General features: G+C 40.1%; 1 protein-coding gene across 11 annotated transcripts in view; it reads left to right on the forward strand.

Annotated features, from left to right (window-relative positions):
• adgrl2a (adhesion G protein-coupled receptor L2a) overlaps positions 1 to 21,266 on the forward strand; it is a 133,335-nt gene that overhangs the window by 50,771 nt on the left and 61,298 nt on the right. For 9 of the 11 annotated variants that reach the window (XM_056413898.1, XM_056413906.1, XM_056413896.1 and 6 more), the window contains exons 4-5: positions 5,133 to 5,242; positions 11,731 to 12,531. In XM_056413898.1, coding sequence (XP_056269873.1) covers positions 5,133 to 5,242; positions 11,731 to 12,531 — 911 coding nt within the window. Of the gene's footprint in view, positions 1 to 5,132; positions 5,243 to 10,559; positions 10,610 to 11,730; positions 12,532 to 21,266 lie in introns of those variants that run through there. The other 2 variants (XM_056413907.1, XM_056413902.1) reach the window with 2 other exon arrangements.

The following is a 21,266-nucleotide window of genomic DNA, read 5'->3' on the forward strand; positions in this document are numbered from 1 at the left end:
GTGTGTCTACTTCATTAAATAAATTACATTTGTAAATTGTGTTAAAAATGTGTAATAAATTGTCAATTAAATATAATTTTAACTTCAATTCACACAGTTTTGAGTAGACCGTCTCAGTAAAGCCCGGTCGCGAGCTGATACAGCAACATTGATTAAAATGGCATAGTATCTGTTGAGGGATTAGTGGGAGAAAAATATCTAGATTACAGTCTTTTGTGTTTTTGTGGTCTGGTTTATTAGGGGAAATATAATTTGTAGATTTCTTTTATTGTCAGTGTATTATTTGTTTGGCACATTGTATTCAAGTCTAATTGTCCTTCTGACATGGATGTTTATGATGGCAGTGGAAAAGGTCCAATTGCACGTGGATACATGGTATCAGGAGTGCGATCGTTTACACCTTTTTGGCACTTATTGCACCCTTTCCCACTGTCACCAGGGAGTGCTCATTTTTAAAGGTGATTTGCTTCAAATCCAAACAGCATTTTCTGTGACACTCTAATTGTACTGATGTCTGCCTCTCCCAAAAGGTCAGAGATGTGATGGGATTACTTTTGGAAATCTTCAGTGTGATTAACAGGCTGGTCGGGGAAATTGAGGCAATCAAAGCAGAAAGTAGCTCCCTCCTGTTCTCATTTGAGTTTTACTTCAAGAATAAATTCTGTCACACCTATTTTTGACACTGACATTTTTTTATTTTTAGTATAAATATATAAAAAGTAATTAATAGATAGATACAGATTCAGGATTTTAGCCAATGTGGACTTTCAACCTACAGTCCTATTCAGGGAGTGGAGCTCTGTAAAGCAAACATCATGCTAGACAAGCCTTTGTTAATTCATGTCACATCTGTTGTTAGACTTGGTTTGACCAATTTCTCCAAATAATATAAAAACAGGACATTATTTATTTATTGATACAAACTCATACAAATATATCACCAAATAACTTACTAATGCCACTCCAAAAACAGAAGCTTTCCTTTTTATACGGATCTCTTTTTCCAAATATCTTGCATAACGAGATAAAATAAATGCTCTCCAGACTTTTTCTTCTTTAGTAAAATCCTGTTGAATAGTCAAGGTATTTATAGAAATAGAACATTTAAGTCTGGAGGAAAGTGGAGAAAATCTTCCTTTGACTTAATATTCATTTTGTACATGATTAATTACTGTATAGCCTCAGACTATCAAAAGATTGTCAGAGATATCATATTTTAAATGTATTTAATTAGTGTGCACTTTGAGACCTGTGCCCTGGCAGGCGCAAATGTTGAACTTTTTATGGTAGGAATTTCAATTACATGTTCCCTGTCAAATTGAGGGCTCGGACTCTGCATAGGCGAAGTGATTAGGGCTTTTTTTCAGTTGGTCTCGAGAGATCCTCAAGGTTTCACGGATGAGAAGGAATCCAAGTCACACAATCCCAAAGAACAGGGCACTCCTGCTCCACAGCTCTAGAATTAGGGCAATATATCAGAAAAAGCTATCAACACTTATGTCAACATTGTTTCTAAAGAAATATGAGGGTTTTTGGTTCCCCTGTGCTTATGTCCTGTTGTTTAATACATTTGCCTGAGAAACGATGTCAGGTCTATGTCTCATTAGTGTCACAATTTATATTTTTGATATTCTGTTTCATATGCCTAATATAAACCAGGCAGTCATTTCCCAGTCTCATTGGAATCTGTTAGATAAAGCAATGTAATTTATATTGCTCCTGCATGATATGCGTATGCATGAGCAAGGGGACAGAATCATCAAAGTGACCATATAATATATGGAAAGTGCTGCAGAGTTATGAAATATTACCCACAAAAACAAGCGGCGTATTATGGGCCCAGCATGAGGTCCCTGTTTTAATTCCCAAACAGTAATTCATGGAATTCATTTCCATAAAAACAAATGCAATATGCGGATATTGTCATGTGTTATCACACGTGAGGCTCATTAATAAAGTGGAATGCCCCTTGAGACCGCCAATAAAAACAGATACACACACACACAGATATTGACAAAAATAATGTCATTATGGCTCTGTGTGAAAAAAAATACTGATTAAACATTGCAAAATGGAAAACAATTTTTTATTTTTATTATGGCGAAATCTTTTCTATCAAATGTATTTGAAGAAAATGCATAAACTATTTTAATTGGATTACATGCTGATTGGGACAAATAGAACAGGAGGAAATGGGTGATGAATAGTTTTTCCAGGGCAAAAAAGTAATGGCTAATTTCGTTCCCTGCCGTTATTTTTGATTTAGTGTTTTCTTTTAATTTATTTGAACACAGGAGACATTTGTTTAAGTTGCAAAATATTTTTTGTGTGTGCCGTAAACCATAATGCACTGCACGCATTCATAGCATGCGGCTAAAATGTGGTTGTTTTTAATCTGACAGCTAAACAATTTCCACCCGTCCCTGCATATGTTCAATGGCAAACTTCCCAACAGGAAGCTACTCTCAACTGTTCCACTGTGCTACCTTCATATTACCGTATATTATTAACATTTAGACACAGAGCGGCGATTACCTCGGCGGCCAAAAGCAAGGGCAAAACCCAAAGCACAATTCACTGCAACCAGTAATACATTTTCCAATGATCTGCTGTAAATGGGCTCACTGGTCTGCGATAAGAAGAAACAAATATCATCTCTGCTCCCTGCTAAATCAGCAGAACAGAGTTATTGATCTGGCTCCTCACGTTGCCAATAGAATCTGTAGTCCCCTTGGTAGCAAAGCGGGCTTACTGGGAGTATAGATGTCATTATGATGATTTCAGTACAGCAAAAGGGCGGTCACCTGCAATTCCCCGGGCTTCAGAGCACACCGCAAGCTCAATTAGAATGTCTGCACTCCAGATGTTAAAGGCAACGACCAAAATTAACTTTTGACACTGCTTCGCATTGCTTGTGAAATAAAAGACAATATGTGATGACTAATGGCTAATAACACTGTAGGTCCTCCGTGTGATTTCTAATAATTATATATATATATATATATTCTATTTAATATATGTTTAAAGGGAACCACCATATATATATATATATATATATATATATGGTGGTTCCCTATATATATATATATTTATATATGAGAAGTTGTGCAAGGTGGTTCCTTTTAAAAAGGTGGTGTGTGTGTATATATATATATATTATATATATATGTGTATATGTATGTATGTTTATGTATATATATACATATGTTTATATGTATATATATGGTGGTTTCCTTTAAAAAATATGTAATAAAATAAATAATGATTAATGTATGAAATATTATAAAACATTTCATACATTTCGCAAAACACATCTCATTCTGGTTATTTAAGTCTTTGGGCTCTTCCGGTTCGAGAATTCCGAAGGCTGCAGTGGAAATCATTAATGTTGATCGTGATGGCATTTTGAGTGAAAATTCAAGAGCCTCATCTAGCTGCTCAGCGTGTGTAGACCCATTCAAGTTCAAATCAATAACACGGGACATTGAAGTGAAACACAGACTTTTGTTTATTCTGTGCAAATGCGCCCCACCAAACACAGATGTGGGGGATCAAATCCACCAATCACATCAGGTCCCCATGCAATTTTAGTCCTGTGCGGATAAGTCTTCACATCTTATTCATCAACATGTGTTGCATTCATTTGTGCAGTTCATGGACATTTCATATAACCACACACGCATGCACACAAAGACACACACAAAGATGCACGCACACACACGCAGGAGTCATTTCTGATTCAATTTGATCACCACTTGCAGGGACAATGTTAAAGAACAGATGGAGCGTGTAACTGCAAGCTTCATTCAGAAAACTCTGAATCTAATGCACTAGTTATTGACTAGATATGTAATATTGTGTTATGTAGGGATGCACCGATCTGATCGGCGCCGATCCATATCGGCCGATATTCCCATTATCGGTTTTGATCGGCGTTCTCAAAACGGCCGATCAGATGACGTAACATCTGCGAGAACTATCAGACGTTTCAATCGCGCGCACATAGCGGAGCGATGCGCCGGCGAGGCCGCAGAGTGAGAGGTCCACGAGGATCCTCACCACCGAGCGGCGTCCCGTCCCCGAGTTGAATCTCTGGGACAACCCAGCCGACTCTCACATGTCTGAGCCCCTATAGACTGATGCTCACGGTAAACGCATTCGATCGGGAGCGCGCGAGGGTTTTGATAAAGTTAGCGGAAGGATTTATGTGACAACATCCAGTTTTGCAAAGTTAGCGGAAAGAACCACGTGAAACAACATCCGTTTATCAAAATAAGATGTCGACAAATCATACACGAACATATAAAAGTAAACAATGAACTGATTTTGTATCTTTATAGATCGTTTCTGAGATTTAGCTTAAATTATGCTAACATTAAAACATTTTTACTGTACCAAGGAAGAGTTTATAAAAATAAGTCAGACTTTTGTATGTTAAAAAAAGTCCTGTAAATAGATTTCCCCAAGAGTTCCAGGAAATGAAAAATGCAGATGTGTTCCATACATATCTGAAATCCCCTACACTGGCAATCAAACAATTTTAATGTATCAATTAGGACATTTTTCAAAGTAAAAGTCCAAAATGTTTAAAGAAATCGGTAATTTCTTTAATGTTTGAGGTGCTTTATACAGGACTGTCTCAGAAAATTAGAATATTGTGATAAAGTTATTTATTTTCTGTAATGCAATTAAAAAAACAAAAATGTCATGCATTCTGGATTCATTACAAATCAACTGAAATATTGCAAGCCTTTTATTATTTTTAATATTGCTGATTATGGCTTACAGCTTAAGAAAACTCTAAAATCGAATGCTTCAATCGACACCGTGATCGGTGATCGATATTATCGGATCGGCAGATACTGATTTCAGTGATCGGTGATCGGCACCAAAAACCTGATCGGTGCATCTCTAGTGTTATGGCAAAGGGGGAAAAATGTTTCATTGCCCTTTTGTATTTCTTCATAGGCCCATATGCATTCAGGCAGATTATCTAGCCTCTTGAAAAAGACTCTTTTACACCATACATACGGCAGAGAAACACGACACGTACTGACTATTACAACGCATGTTTAATTCCCTTCAGTGTTTACGATGTATTTAGGGTGTTTTTTCCATTTGCTTGTTTCCAGGTGCAACAATCGGACCCAGTGCATCGTAATCACGGGGTCAGATGTCTTCCCTGACCCCTGCCCAGGGACCTACAAGTACCTAGAGGTCCAGTATGAGTGTGTGCCCTACAGTAAGTTGTACCCTTCTGTCTTGAATTTACCCCCCCCCCTCCACCTCCTCCCCCACACACTCCCATCCTCTCTATCTCTCTTCTGTATCCTATCATATCCTGTATCATTTATTCCTCCTGCCTTTTCCAGACACTCCGCTCTCTTTTGTGTGCAGCACCTTCCAGCACCATTTTCCTCTGTCTCTTCTACCACCTGTGTCACACCATGAACTTTTCATGAAGTATGACCTGTTAAACCCTTTGGTTTCTTTCTGTACTGCCTTTATTATTCATGTGCGCACCGTGTTTCCAACCGACCGGCGATGCTGGTTATGAGGTAGCCAAATAGAGCGAGGTAGAGGAAGTCATGCTCATTCCCCGTGATGGCAAGCGAGTGTTTCATTACTCTAGTCCTGTACCGAGAGTCTATCAGGCGCACAACACCGCTCACCTTGATGGCTTAATCTACATCCACACAACAGGTGTTGAAATATGTTAACAGATGTTTCATTATGTAACGGAACAGAATGGCTCCACTTGTAAGTCAACAAGGTACTATTTCATCTAAAGAGATAGTGTTAACATTTTGTCTGCCTCCGTGAATGCTAAAATATTCATCGCTCCCAAAGAAATCTTTAGATTGCCCTTTGAATTAAAATTCCCCTTTGTCCTTTAAGATGCTGTTCATTTTCAATTTGTGAAGGAAGTTCCCCGAGGTAACCTTTACACTGATTAATGACAAAGATTTAGATAAATAGCCAGAATCACTAATCATGTGGATCTGAAATAATTAGACGGGGTAGTATTTGACAGCTCTTGTTGATTCAAATTACTATTTTGTAAATTGTTGTCTTTAAATGTGTTTCACTTTTGAATGAACTCAAAGGGGAAGTTTAGCCCAAATAAAAATAAAGTGTCTGTCCTCCACAGTATTTGTTGGTATATTCAACACACTTCTCTGACATTGCTCATTACCAATATACCTGGCCGAGCTGTTCCCCTCAGTGTGGAATCAGAATGTATTAGTGATCATCATTAGATGGTGAAACTCATTACAACTTAAAGGTTAACCTCTCCAAGGCTTTGAGGACCCGTAATTAAAAATGGAATAAGCAGTAATGAGTATTTGAGTCCACCTTTATTGAGCAAAAGCCAAATCATGTAGCTTTTACCTTAAATGCCGAACAGCTTCTTCTTGCTTTCTTTTTTTTACACACCTCATAGTTACGTGAAACATTGATTTCACGTCTGCTATGCTACATCAAAATGTAATCGTAGGATTAGCCTCAAGCTGCACTCATGTCCACCCACTGTTTTCTTGCCTTCTACTTGCACAGGAAACAGTCAAGACTGGTGAAATGTGGAGAAAAATAAACTTCTGTCCAAAGACTCTCAGTCCCAGTCTTTCTCTCAAAAAAACCCCAAACAGGTCCTCATTTCACTCTCAGCCGTTTTCAAACAATGCATGTCTGTAGCCCCGTCTTTTTGCTTCTCAAGGTCCATGCCCAACCAGAATAGGACCAGGAACAGAGAATGTTTCCTATCGCAACTGCCCTGGTAAGTGCTTAGTGTTCTCCCAGTCTGACCCAGTCCACACACGCCCAGTTCAGCCTTTCCCACTCAAGTCCTGTTGTGAACTGTGATAGATTGTGATTAATAGGCAAGTTTCGTGTTATGTTTTTTCTCCCTTTTACCAATCCTCTGTCTCCTCTTCCCCCAAAATATAATCCATATACCCGTGATCATTTTGTAGAGTCAGACTTAATGCAGAGGAAGGCAATCATTTACTGAGTCAACCCTTATGACATTTTGCTCATGGAAAAGCAAAGATCTTTCTCCACTTTTCTAGTTTTCGGATGAAATATAGATTGTGTGCCAAACACCAAGATTTGTGATTAAAAACATTGCAGTGGTTCAGGAGCTTAGAATCCCCTGCATTTGCTGGGATACAAGACTTGAGAAGTTGTTTTGCAAGTCGACGTATTAAATCTCCATTAAGCTGATCAACGGCGAGACAAGTGTCCTCATTTCGACTTGTAACTGCCGCCCCTCAAAGTCTGTCTGTGCCGTGAAATATGGCCAGCCGTTTAATAACATAATATGATAAACGTTTGTTTTCTGTCTTTATGACTGACTGAGTATAGTGTGGTACTTAATTAATAAATTAAATTGACTAAGCTTTTGCATAATCACACAAGGAATTTTGTATTTTTCACTTATCTGCAAGTGGCCTTTGAAACAAGTTGCCTACATTTCCAATATTGTTATCCTTTCGGCTTCCTAATTTGGTTATTGTCATGAACTGCCCTCATTAGCAACAGTATCTTCATTTTCCAGCCAAGGATGTAAATGTTGCCTTCACCTGGCACCGAGTCACCCTCTGAATTGGCTCTTGTAATTGCTTGATTCAGGCACCATAAAAGCAGAGACGTTTCTTCATTGAGACATTTCGAAAAAATGTCGGGAAATAAAATAAAATAAAATTTTTCCATTCTTATTGTACCCGTGATTTTTTTTTTTTTATGCTGCTAGTGGGCATAAACAGTCTTAATGCTAATTTTTTCATTTTTCAAAATTACTGCCTGTAACACCCCCCAGCTCCATGTGACAGCGATGGTGAGATTATGAAAATTAAAGTCAAACTGTAACAGCATGATTTTTGGGTCCCCTTTGGTGTTTTTGTGTTCAGTTGTTTCCTGTTTTTTTTCCTTCAGTGTAGCTTACATTATTTAAATTAAACACTGCAGCCACTAGCAGAGTCTGCAGTTGACAGCAGACATCTGTTCATACAAAGGCGCTTCACCTTATTATTAATAGTCATTATAATTTGATTTAGAAAGCAGGGTTTCCCTTGAAAAAATCTGCGATGTCGAGTGGAGAAAGTTAAAGATCTTTGGGGTTAGTGTGGGTTGGCATGTGTCTCATGTTTGTTTGTTTTAATGTTGCTATTCCTAAAGTGACTGACTCTCTTCCCTTCCCCTGTGCAATCTGCAGGAAACTTCCTCGGCTATCTGACTCACTCTCTTCATCCACTGCAATTTCTATATTTTTCATTTCTACTAACACCACCGGGTCTTCCGTCATGTATCCTCCTTTTTTTTCCAGGTTTTCTTCATGACAACTCGGCCCGTCCTCTTCGGTTCTATGTCGCTGAGGCTGAGAACTCAAGTGTTGTTACTTTGTGTGCCTCTTATCAATGCTTGATCTCTTAGTCAGCTCCAACACACTTTCTTCCGCAGAACGGCGTGCATTCATTTACGGGCCTTCTAATTTCCTGCTGCTTTCTTTATGCCCCGGAAGCCTCGGTCAGACTTAACAATTATAACCGATGCAAGCTGGAATATCAAACTGCACTAATTGGAGCAGGATAGCAGCTTTCAAGGGGAACTTAGTGTACAATTGCTAACATTATCCCACGGTGCAAACTGGCCCAAAATGTGTACATTTAGTGCTTCAACAATGATCTTTTCTGTGGTTGAGCTTTTGTATTGTGAAGCCTTTCGAGAATGAAATCTGAGACAGGGCAAAAGAACCAGCACATTCAGTCTGTGCTCTGGATATTAACATCTCCATCAGTAAAATACTCATTTTAAATCAAATTATATTTGATATCAATTTGCCTAAATAAGTCCATGTTTATAGAAATTACTCTTCGACAAATACATTTTATAACGATGAAATCAAATACACTGTATTTCCTTATTAAATATAAACTGTAGCTTCTATAGGGCTGCTCCCTCTTAGTCAATTAGTCAACTAATAAAAAAGATTTTAAGATTTTAAAGATTTAAAGTGTTTTCATTTCTGGATAAACTCAATTTTACAGATCTGTTGTTTGAGTTTTCTTCCACTAAGAATTTATGTTAGTCGAAGAAAACCCAAAGCTATGTAACAATAAGAAATGTTTGAGAAATTGTTTTAAAATAATTTAACCACGTTTTTCTTGACACAATCTTTTTCAGTGATGCCCATCATTGACCAGTTACATTAAGTCAACAACCTGTGTGTGTTTATCTCAACTATTTGTCTCTTGTAGTCTGACCACGCCTTTGTACTAACCTGAGAAACGTCTTTCCCCAAGAATTGTGTACATTTGTTTTAAATGTAAAAAACAACAACTTCAGTCTTGTTGCAGTTAAAACTAAGTTGGCCCTCTTCATGCAATACTTATGCATTTTAAATATGTTTTTCTTTTTAAATCTTGATACATGTTTTGCAAATCAGCCTTAAACATGTCAGATGAATGGACTGGGTAATGCTTCTTTGGTGACTAGTTTGAATTCGCACATATGCTAATTTTTAGCAGACAGAGGTAGACACCAATAACAAATTAACTGTAGTGTTATATTGTGGAATAGTGGAACTGTATATATTTTCTGTTTTAGTCTGTCATTTTAGTTTGTCATACATTTATATCTACTGGTGATGATTACCAGCCTCCTTGATAAGGCCACAATTTTGTATATATGTCTTCAAAATTGTTAAGTATTACACCACAACTTTTGCAGGTATTAATCCTGAATTATAAAATTACATCTGAGTTGTAATCAAATTTAAATGTATTTTTTAAAAGTGTACTGCTCAATATTTAACTTTCTTGAAAAAAGAAAGAAAGCAAATTAGAAAGAGACAAATATAATTCTTTTTGGTGGCATTAAGTTTGGTTAATGGTGGTGGGTGGATTTACACAGACAACAGTTTGAAAAGCAATTATAACAAATATAAATGAATAAAATAATAAAATAAAAACAGTTGTATCATGTAGAATTTGCAGGATGGCTCTGAATCTCTCTTTATTTCAATCATTTAATTTTCAGTGTATAAGGTTACCCGCTAAATGTTACCCTCGAAAAGAATAGTAAATGACTATACAAACAATCAGACTCAGACAATAAAAAGCTTTGAATCCCAACATTTTTTAAATTATCTTTTTGTAACAATTTCTATAATTAAAGAGTGATACTTTTCTGTATTTGTTTGTAATTTTCAATGTGAATCTCAGAATTTCCTACTTATTTATCCAACAAAAATCAATTATTTATTTAATTTCTCAATGTCAGAAGTTATTCCATTGCGATAGCTGCAGGGATAGCCATCTATCAAAGATAAAATCCATCCACCACTGTGCCATGAACCAAATGTGTAATTTTTTATTTCAATGTTCTAATCCAGCCTTTTCTAACACAGGACCATGGCGGCTGTGTGTTAACTTTCTAACAACTTTCCTACCTTTTCTGAATAGGTCTGACCGTCTTTGTCCATGTCTCATAACGTGTTTTTGCATTATGTAATCATAGCTATGACAGTTAATTCATATTAATCTCTTTTTTTCCCCTTGCACCCTTTCATTCTCTCTTCCAATGCTTAAAATAGAAGTGGAGCAAAAAGGTAAATAACAGACACAATCCAAAACCCTAGCTCCTTGTTTTGTGGCATCTGGTTGTAAACTACCTATTTTCCCATGGTGGCCCCTACAAACCCATCGCAGACGTTATCGCCGAATCCCCTCGCTGTAATGTTAACGGCCAGTGTAGTGCAACAAAGGAAGTGGAGTTGGCCATAAAAAAGACGACACGCAAGCACCAAAAAGATGTAAATGGTATTGGCTGCCATCCATAAGGGGCTTCCTCTCCTCATTCTCTCTGGGTGCTTTTGATACTCAGCAGGATCTCATATTGCCTGGCTACCAAACCCTTCTCCATAGCATGCCATGGTAACGGTGTTTCTTGGCCCTTTTTTCAAGCTATTGCTTTCTACTGTCCCTTTTTCTCTCCAAGCCCCCCCACCTCCGCCTTGTTCAATCTTCTCCCCATTATTCTCACCTGACCACTTGCTGCTCTCTTCTCGTATTCGTATGCCTCATATGCCTCTGAGCACCAGCCAAGACACCTCAAGAGACCCTTACTGACATTTTTACTCTAAATTTGAATGGTTGTGACATTTGCACCACTTCGTAATGACAAGCCTATCTGCTTTATACAGTAGAATAGGTGGTGTAACCTAGACACTTCTAAGTGCACGCAAACATTTTGCAGACTGTGCCGACTGCTGCTCTCTCATAACCTCTCCCATCTGTTGCCAAGTGACTTTAGTTGGCTGCATTTTTTTTGTTCACAGGACCAATTGTTTTGTTAAGTTTTGTTTCTGTTCTTTTCCCCTCATTTGTGTTCTTCTCCCAACAGTACATGTCTATGAGGCCAAGCTTATTTTTGTTTCAGACTACTTTATATATTTAAACATAATGCATAATAACTGTTCTATTCCTTTTTTTCTTTCTATGCACAACACCCACATCGTTATTCTGCTTGTGAATATTGGCTATAGATGTTAGTTGTGTTTTGGCCACTCTTTAATGTGTGTCTGTCCTTACTCCTCATGGACAACTTGTCAAATGAAATGCAAGACATTAGAGTGTAATATAATAAGAACATTACATATACTTTTTTATGGTTTAATTTCCATATGTTAACCTGTGTCTGTTTCTTATTCTACTCTTCTCCCATTGCTAGTTTTTCTTTGTCCTGGGACTCTGAAAGCGGTCGGTGAACCGTCCTTTCTATTTGAAGCGGAGCAACAAGCGGGTGCCTGGTGCAAAGACCCCCTGCAAGCTGCCGACAAAATCTACTTCATGCCTTGGACTCCTTATAGGACAGACACGCTCATTGAGTACTCCTCCCTAGATGACTTCCAAAACGCCCGGCAAACCATCACCTACAAGCTGCCCCACCGGGTGGATGGGACGGGATTTGTGGTCTACGACGGCGCCGTGTTTTTCAACAAAGAGCGCACCCGCAACATTGTGAAGTTTGACCTGAGGACTCGAATAAAAAGTGGTGAGGCGATCATCAATAATGCCAACTACCACGACACGTCGCCCTACAAGTGGGGGGGCAAAACAGACATTGACTTGGCAGTAGATGAGAATGGGCTGTGGGTGATCTATGCCACCGAGCAGAACAATGGCATGATCGTCATCAGCCAGTTGAACCCCTACACGCTACGGTTTGAGGCTACCTGGGACACGACCTATGACAAGCGCTCCGCTTCCAATGCCTTCATGGTTTGTGGAGTACTGTATGTGGTCCGCTCCACCTATGAAGACAATGAAAGTGAGGTCAGCAAGAGCCTGATCGACTACATTTACAATACCAAACAGAACCATGGGGAATACGTTGATATCCACTTTCCCAACCAGTACCAGTACATTGCAGCTGTGGAATACAATCCGCGAGATAACCAGCTCTACGTGTGGAATAATTTTTACATCCTGAGGTACAACCTGGTGTTTGGCCCACCTGATCCAGCACATGGTAAGTACCCAGACCCCAATCAATTATTTTCCAGACAATATTGGTAAATTGCATCGTTGAAATTGAGATTTTAGCCGATGTCACGTGCATTTTGATATTCCTCTGGTATTTCCCATCTATGTATAAAGTGTTACAGCTCACTGGTTTTTTATTTAGAACATATAATATGTGCTAGATATGTTAAAGAAGCTTTGGAGTGTAGGAAAGCATCTTGAGGGGTTAAGTGAGTGGGACTCGGTGGTAAACAACACCTCAAAGCCAGTAACCATATCATAAGGGATCAGTATCTAGGGAATTTGGGGAGGTTTACCATCCCGGCCTTCCCTGAGTGCCTGGTGCTAAGGCTCAAGGGACCCCTGCTAGGATAGAACCCCTGTTTTAGGAAGAGAGGGATACACTTTTACCTCTGGACAAATACAAGCCCGGACAGGTGCAAAGTCTGTCCTGGGGCAAGATTAGATCATTCCCCAAACGGGAAATGAAACTCCAAATCTCCATTGGTCATTAAATAAATAGTACTTTGCACTCTGTAGACGGAGTGTGAGGAATCAAGATTCTTTCTAAGAGAAAAGGATATGTTAGACACAAGGGAGAAGGATCAATCATCCGGAGTCACATCAGCAGCGTATGTTTTTAATTTAGCTGTCAAGAGCTGAGGGGAGGATAGCCTAGGCCTGTGATAGTCCTGACCCTAAGAATATAATAACAGTAATTATCCTAATCCCCTCCACACCCAGAGTCCTAAATCCACGTAATGCTCATCGCAGTCAGCGATGAGCCTCAGAGGTCAAGCAACTTTTCCACAGATTATCCGAGAGCTCAATATTTATTACGTGTTTGCTCATCCACTTTTGTATTGATAGGATATGGGCTGCTAAATGGGGTTCACAGACCAAGCCAGGCTTTACGCTAACAAAGAAGCTCCTCCAGGTTGGAAAGAAAAATGAACATGCAGCGCTGGCATCGAGCAGAATACTACAACAATCATGGGAAACAAGAAAAAATAAACGTTTTATTTATTTATTTGTCCAACTCTGGATAACATGTTTGAATTATCTCCACTGCCAATAAGACAGATCCTAGACAGTTTTTTTTATATTAAATATTTGCACATTAGAAGTACATTTGAAGCAGTTGGGAAATACGCTAAAACCAAGACGTTCCCCTATTTTATTCTTGCACAAAACATAATGTCACACGGAGAGAATTCAGATAAGCTGGTTCGTATTGTATTGCTGGTTCGTATTATATTGGCAGAAAGCTGCTTTAAAAGTGGTCACGATATGATATCACCTTTTCTGACATCAAACAAATATATCAAATTGGAGCATGTCTTCACATGTAATCATGTCTTCATACACCGTAAACTGATTGTTAAGCAGTCAATCAACAGCCTCCACAACAGCGTTTATTTTCAGTTTAGCTTTCATGGATTCTTGGAATAATCTGTGTATAGACAGGCTGCATGCTGAATTGATTTATTCATTTGCTGAATGGACACTGATTACTGATACAGAAATGAGAGGCTTTAACGGGATCCGCCCTGAAATAAGACAACATTAGGTTATTGCATGTGTGTGTGTGTGTGTGTGTGTGTGTGTGTGTGTGTGTGTGTGTTTCAGCAACATATCTTACGGACATCTTTTAAGTTTTTATTCACACTGTCAGACACCCAAGCACCCGAAGAAACCCACTTCCCTTTCTTGAGATTATGTTTAGAAGCACACGGTGCACTGCATTAGCCCCTCGGGGCTTCTATATTCGCACATCTTTATTTTATGTAACTTTCTCTCTTCTTGACAAATGAGACATGAGGCTGGCCTGCTGCTGACTAATGTATGTTTAGTTGCAGTCGATGAATGCGAGGGAGACTGGTCCAGGATGATCATCAAGGTGTCAATAAACTTGTCCTCCCACATGGCCGATGTTGACACATAAATGATGGCACTTTTTCCTGGCTGTCACTAGATGTCTTCTCTGTGATATCTTGATGCTCGTTTCAGTGCCTGCTTCACTGGGCACTGAAACGAGCAATCAAAATTATTTTGGAGTGTTAAAGGTTGAAGGTACGTGTTTTGAGCAGCACTAGACTAAAAAACATCGAAATAGAAAAATTAACAGAACATTATACATTTTCCCAAATAATCGTAAGCGCATGTGAAAGCTTAGCCCAGTGTTTGTACAACAGCACATGGCTTAATATTATTGTATATGCTCAAGCTATTATTAATGTTGACTTTTTTCTTCAAAGAAAACAAAAGGATCTGTCTGTTTTTAATTTAACCACAGATTTGTCTTCTTCATAATAATGTCAGAGCCTGCACAGTGTCCTTCTCCCTTTTACCCAAATTTCTCAAGGAGGCAAACAACTCTGTTACATGATTCATTTCGTCATGGAACGCAATCACATCAAAGTGATGTCGGGACCCTGTGTGACAGACAGTTGAGTTCTTGTCAAATCCAATCGCGGCAAGATCATCTCTTGTAGGATTATGGGGGAGTGGATGGAGTCACATCCAACATGCGGCTTCACTTGAAGTGGACATTAAATGGGTCAGTAAGTCCCACTCTTGGCTTTGACCAGAAGCACCATTCTCCACTCATTTAAAAAATGGCTCCATGCCCGTTTTCCTTCGTGCATATAAAAGCTCATAAAAAGATATATTCCTTCGTCGCATCTTGTAAGTGAGATGATTAAATTGATTTAAATGAGGTATTCCCAGAGAAAACTCATTATGCACCCATTTCTATGGGATGTTTATTCATGCCAAGCTCTAATATTTGGCCTCAAACCACTGAGTAAGCATATAAAAATCTATTTATTTGCAGAAGTATGCACAAACAGACTCTATTCACTGCCTCAATGGGACACAGGTGAGCCTCGGAAACCTTTTATTCATCCCCTGTCGTAAAATTAGATTCTGAATCACTTCCGTATAAAAGCCCCCAGCGCTGCAGTTAACACCCACACAAATCAAGACCTCCTCTTTAATTGTTGAAACGTCAATACATTTGCATACAATTTCAATCTTTGCTGCACCCTCAAATTATACATGTACGAGTGGGGGTCGTAAGGAAGAGAATGACCCAATTTGTTTGAAATTATAAGGTAGGGCTCAGTGGCGTGACTTGCCAATTAGCTCGCACAACTCTGCATGTGGTCAAAGCAATGCCCTGTCGTTTGTGTGTTATGAAAGTGCTTTGCAATGCAGAAATGCTCGGCTCTTACAGATGCTTGTGAGTCACATGCATTAGCAGTCACCCCAGAGAGACTCCCTCTTATAGTCTGATGAATATACATCTCACTAATAAGCACCACTATGATTCATTCCTGTCTTCGGCTGTGCTTACATAGAGGTCAACGTACGCATGGCAACAATTAGAGAGAAAGCAGGGAAAACTGAGAGAGGAGGAAAGATATGGATGGATACTTTAAACGTCAAAATCAAGCTTTCACAGCAATCCGAGGTGCTCAGGTAAAATGGCAGAGACTCTTTCTTGCTACGTGCTCTACAGCGGTGCAGGAGCCGGGATCAGGATGTGTTAAAATCGCCCAATTTGTTTGTTTGCCTTGACAATAACCCCCCCCATTCCCTCTCCCGACCCCCTGTCAGCTGCCCAAGTGGACCCAGCGGTGTGAAAGGGGACTGTATTGATGTGGAAAATCACGCTTTTTGTTTTTCTGTCCTTCTGTCATATTCTCGTTGTTTTTCCATCTTATTGTCTCTCTCTTTCATTATCCCTCTACCGCGTTCAGTCTGGCTATTTACGTCCGTCACAGATTTTCCTTTTACACTTCTTTTGCTTTTCGACTGCCGCCGTTCTTTCGTAGTCCTCCTCCCACGATCATCCGTGAACTGTGCCTTAAATCTGGATATTTGCATTTGTGTGCGTGCGTGTCGGCACATATGTGCGCCTGTTTGGCTTCTCTCCAGAAGTCTGGCTAAAGACTGTTCAAATCATGCCCGACGAGAGCCTTGCACACTAAATGACAGTATTTGAGTAAATCCTTTTGCTGTGCCCTCTGGGAAACCACACATACACACATACACAGACACACACACATACACAGACACAAACGGCAACAGGACAAAGATGGGGATAGGGATCACACAATCCCCAGTGATGTCTTTCAGAAATATTTTCCCACTTGGGGAATAGTTTCTAACAGTAACTTCTCTCTGGTTCCTTCTCACATTCTTTCCTGTTGACCTGAACTCCTGTTGGCTGTTTTCTGGATCACACCGATGTTGACTGACTACACAAGTCTGGCCAGCCAAAATCCAACCAAATCAAACACCTCACTGTACACAACAATCTCCAGAAAAAAGCTGAGCAAAGTCCCCAGAAGTGACCTATAGTCTTAGACCTGTGGGTTGATAGCTGTGTTGGGTAAATTCAGCATACCCCTTATGTTGTCACATCACTCAAAAGGAATCCCTAAATCCCCAAAATGTTTTCCATTTTACTGATAATGGTGAATTTCTGGGTTGGAAGGGCACTATTCCCCCAATGGTGTATCTTTATCTAAAAGCCTTCTTCTTTACTGGAGGACTACAGGATCTCCCTGCATGCCGGCTTCCCTTCTTTATGTCTCCCATGTAGCTTTTTTAACCACAAGTTTATGATACGCTTTGACGTTATTCCGTCTCCTTCGTGACCCACTGGTCTCATTCTTGGTTACGATATAAGGGTGAATTTGACTGGGCGATAAAAAGGGGGAAAGTCCCACGATGGGGATTTAGAGTCTTGTTCGCAACGTCTCTGATATTACAACGTGGGATATTACTTAACCAACCGGTGTCTGGTGGCCGTTAAGCACATGAGGTCAGGAGGTCACCTGTTTCTTCTGAAATGTGATCGCGATCTCTGCCGCTCCTCATACGACACGAGGGCCAGTTGTTGCCAGACAAGCAGGAGCATTCAAAAAGCATACCTCGAGAAACTGTTTTCTCATATTCCCAAGCTGCTAGTCACCACTTCTCCTGGAAAATCTTACCCGCTGATCTACAACTACTGTACCACGTTGCGCTGACGGCATACAAGTATGTGGCCAACAGCAAACCCGGGGTTATGATTTAGAATGTCACAAAGTGTTGTTTTACATAAAAGAGAGAGGCGGGGTGTGATTATGGGTACACACTGAGCCCAATAGCCAAGGGGATCCACAGTCTCTTGTTTGATTACAGTCTGACTGTGAAACAAGGCGTATTAAAAGAAATATTACTTCGACATCACAATGGTCCCCCATCACTCCCTGACACACGCCTTTGAGGAGATTTATTTCACACAGGCCTGATTGGTGTGTCTATGTGTTTGTTTTAATCTCTGTGTATGTGCATGCTTTTTTGAGTTACACAGCTGTGTGTGCTTATGCATGTGTATGTGTGCGTGTGTGTGTGTGTATGAGCACCTCTGAAATAGACATCCTCCTGTGCGCACGGCATTAAATATCAGTCTGCTCGGCACACTTAGAGTTAATGCTTGAAATGTGAGGCACGTACAGTACAGAGAAGGCTGCAAGGAGAGAGAAAAAAGCCGCCTGTAGTCTGGCAGCTGCTGTGTCTGTTCTCTATACTTTGGTGTCATTTTGTGCGTGAGGGAGTATATGAATGTGTACATGTGTTTATAAGCTTGTCTGTGTAAGCGCGCGCCTGTATGGGAGAGCACTCGGCCTGCCTACCATTGTCCAAATGAATCAATGTGTTGGTATTGATGGAACGCAAAATATTGGCGACAGCAGTAAATAACAGAAGCCAGCTATTAGGTTTTGTTTCCTAAGACATGGACGTATACTGTACACACCCTCACACGGACATGACTCATGGGAAATTATATGAATTTTCACTCTGCTTTCTTGATATTTACTGCTGGCACACAAGCAATCATCCACCGTGTTCCACTGCACGGCTACAAATGCAGCGCAGACTGAAAGACGTGTAATCCAATTTCCTTTGTGTATTATTGTTATTATTGGTAGATATCAAAATGCTACGCAAACGTATTATAAATCATCACACTATTTCAAACTTAAGAATAGCTCCATTTCCATATGAACCCAGAAGCGAGGCCGCATCCAGAGAGGGCTGAGTGAAATATGCATGTTTGAAATTGAGATATTTCAGACGCAGCATTAGCGGAGGGAATAATTTGCACTTTGTTTTTTTCGCAGTTCAACATCTTATTTCAATTAACCTGTGGTCCGTGCTGCATGACTTGAAAGCAGATGAGTTATTCATTTATTTTCCATCCACTATATTATCTTGGCTCCCTGAGCTTGGCCCCATTCTGATGGCAGAAACAGACTTTGTATCGTTTGAGTTTCAACTGACTTTTTAACTTTTGCGATCCCTCCTCCACCAGGATGTGATTGCCACCCTGGAGCAGCATTTCACAGGGTACAAAAGACATGATTTATTTATTTTTAAACCAGAGGAAAGATTAAGTCTCCGACAAAATGGGAACAAAGACAGACATCTAACTAGCCTCGCTACACACCATTATGAGAATATTCTGTGACAGAGCAGGGGACAAGTGCCATCGAATAATATGTTTTAACTTTTTACGCAGCAAATCAGACAAAACAAATGTTAGATGTGTGTTCCCTTCCCCCCCCCCCCCCCCTACTCTCATCCTTCACAAGATAAACGGCACCTGGTAATGTGTATGAAACATTACCCTGATGAACAACCATGCGGTTCCTACTGAAAGTGAAGTCATTAAGCATAATATAAAAGACACACACGCCATCGGTTTTCATTTGTCACCCCGGCATGACTACTGAGTCCTGGTAAAGTCTCTTCTGGGCTCTGTGCAATTGTGTGCGTGGGTTTTCGTGAGTGTTTACAGTATGTGTATGCATATGCTCTGGCAACACTCGGCAAGCCTTAGCCTCCCCTGGATTCCTGTCTCATTGTCTGTCATCAATCTCAGACCTATAACCCCAGCGGTAATAACAGAACCACTGAGATACATTCAAGTGCAACAAAGTGTGGGCGTCGAATCTCACAAAGAGGTTATGAATAAGTCTGTGCCGACTATTGGCGGTACGTTGGAGAATATCACTCGATGTGTTCACACTCTGTGACAGCTAATTGAAGGTTCCCCTTGGGCTGAGTGCAGCAGAGACGTAATAATCAAGGATCATGTCCTGGTTTTCACTATATAGCCCAAACATGGGATTTGCTTCTTTTGTTGCTATCAAAGGAATAGTGCACAGGGAAGACATCCAAGTGGTAGGAGACATGTGTTGCCACAGTGGAAAACTAAAATTATTTGGTCCACGCTATGAATCACAAAATGTATGGAAAAGACTGCTGCAGCACTACCAACAGATCAATACCCATCCATCACAGTGGCTGCTTATTAACTCATCCACTTAGACATCTCTGTCAGGAAGTGACAACCTGAGAGGAGTGTCCTTTTTAATACCTTTGGGTTCATTCCTCCCAGCTCTCATTGGATCAAATTTAACCAAGCTATGGCATAAAGGTAATACGATTAGTGTGTTGCTGGCAGGATTAATAGAATAGAATATACACTTTTATTAATCCCCAAGGGGAAATTAGTTCTCTGCATTTAACCCATCCTTAGTTATTAAGAGCAGCTGGCTGAAAGCCTGAAGGAAGCAAGGGGGGGTTCAGTGCTGCCTCAAGGACACTTTGACTTGCTTATGGGGAGAGGGGGGGAGACCCACAACCCCCCCGGTTTGCAGGGCCCTCTTACCCCACTGAGCTAAAGCCACCCCAAATGGCTGTGTTATGTACACAGGAACAGTGGTGGTCAGAGGCCCGTATTGTTTATGCACCAATATCCCTGGGAAGTGTAGCCCACATTCACATTAGCCTCTTTTTCACACAGGAAAGAGGATTAGTTTGAATCACAGACATGAAATGAAATTCCCGACAGGATTATTTTGTTGATGTCCTTTTCATAATAGTTCTCGTTAATGAAGCTCTTTAACGTACAGCTTGATTCTATGACGGTGCTCATTGAGCAAAACAATTTGTAGCACTGCCGACACAGCTTTTCTGTCTCGTGCAGCACAGACATTGGCAAAGCAAATCCCCCCCCCCCCCAAACCACTGTCCCAAAGCCAAGCCCATCCAGTTATCTACGGGGCAAACCCTCCCCAATGGAAGGCTTTAAGAGAGCCAAACGCATTAGTCTAGCCTTGTATTAACCAACATTAATCATCCCCGATGATAGCAGGTAGCAAAGAAATGAATACAAACTTCAAAGAGGTTTAACTGTACACGTTGTAACCAGAGCATGGAGCTCAACATCCCAGCGAGCCATGACAAGCAGCCCTCTTGAGTGAGGCGTGTAGACAAGATACAGTTGTTAGTTGACATGCTTAAGGAATGTACTTGGATTTCAGCAGATGCCTCTTTGATTTATCGTCTGGAATTGCGGGCCTTTTATCTTAAATCATGCTGTCGAGCAGCAATTCATTTTCATTTTATTTCTGTCGTCATTCTAAACTCCCCATTCACAGAGACCGGTATCTTGTCTCATCATCTTTCATACTTTGGAAAAGAGAAACCTATAAAGGGCCCCACAATCTTCTGGAGGTTTGCCAAGTAACCCAGACCCATATATTCACAAAGAAACGATGATAATTATTTACACAATATGTCTTTAGACCGGGCTTCAACATTACATGCGGAATCAGAAATGTACGTCTTTTTTCTTCTTTTTTTTCTTCCTGTGACTATTACTTTCACCTCTGTCTT

Source organism: Pseudoliparis swirei, chromosome 5, assembly GCF_029220125.1.
Source record: "Pseudoliparis swirei isolate HS2019 ecotype Mariana Trench chromosome 5, NWPU_hadal_v1, whole genome shotgun sequence".
NCBI classification, from domain to species: Eukaryota; Metazoa; Chordata; class Actinopteri; order Perciformes; family Liparidae; genus Pseudoliparis; species Pseudoliparis swirei.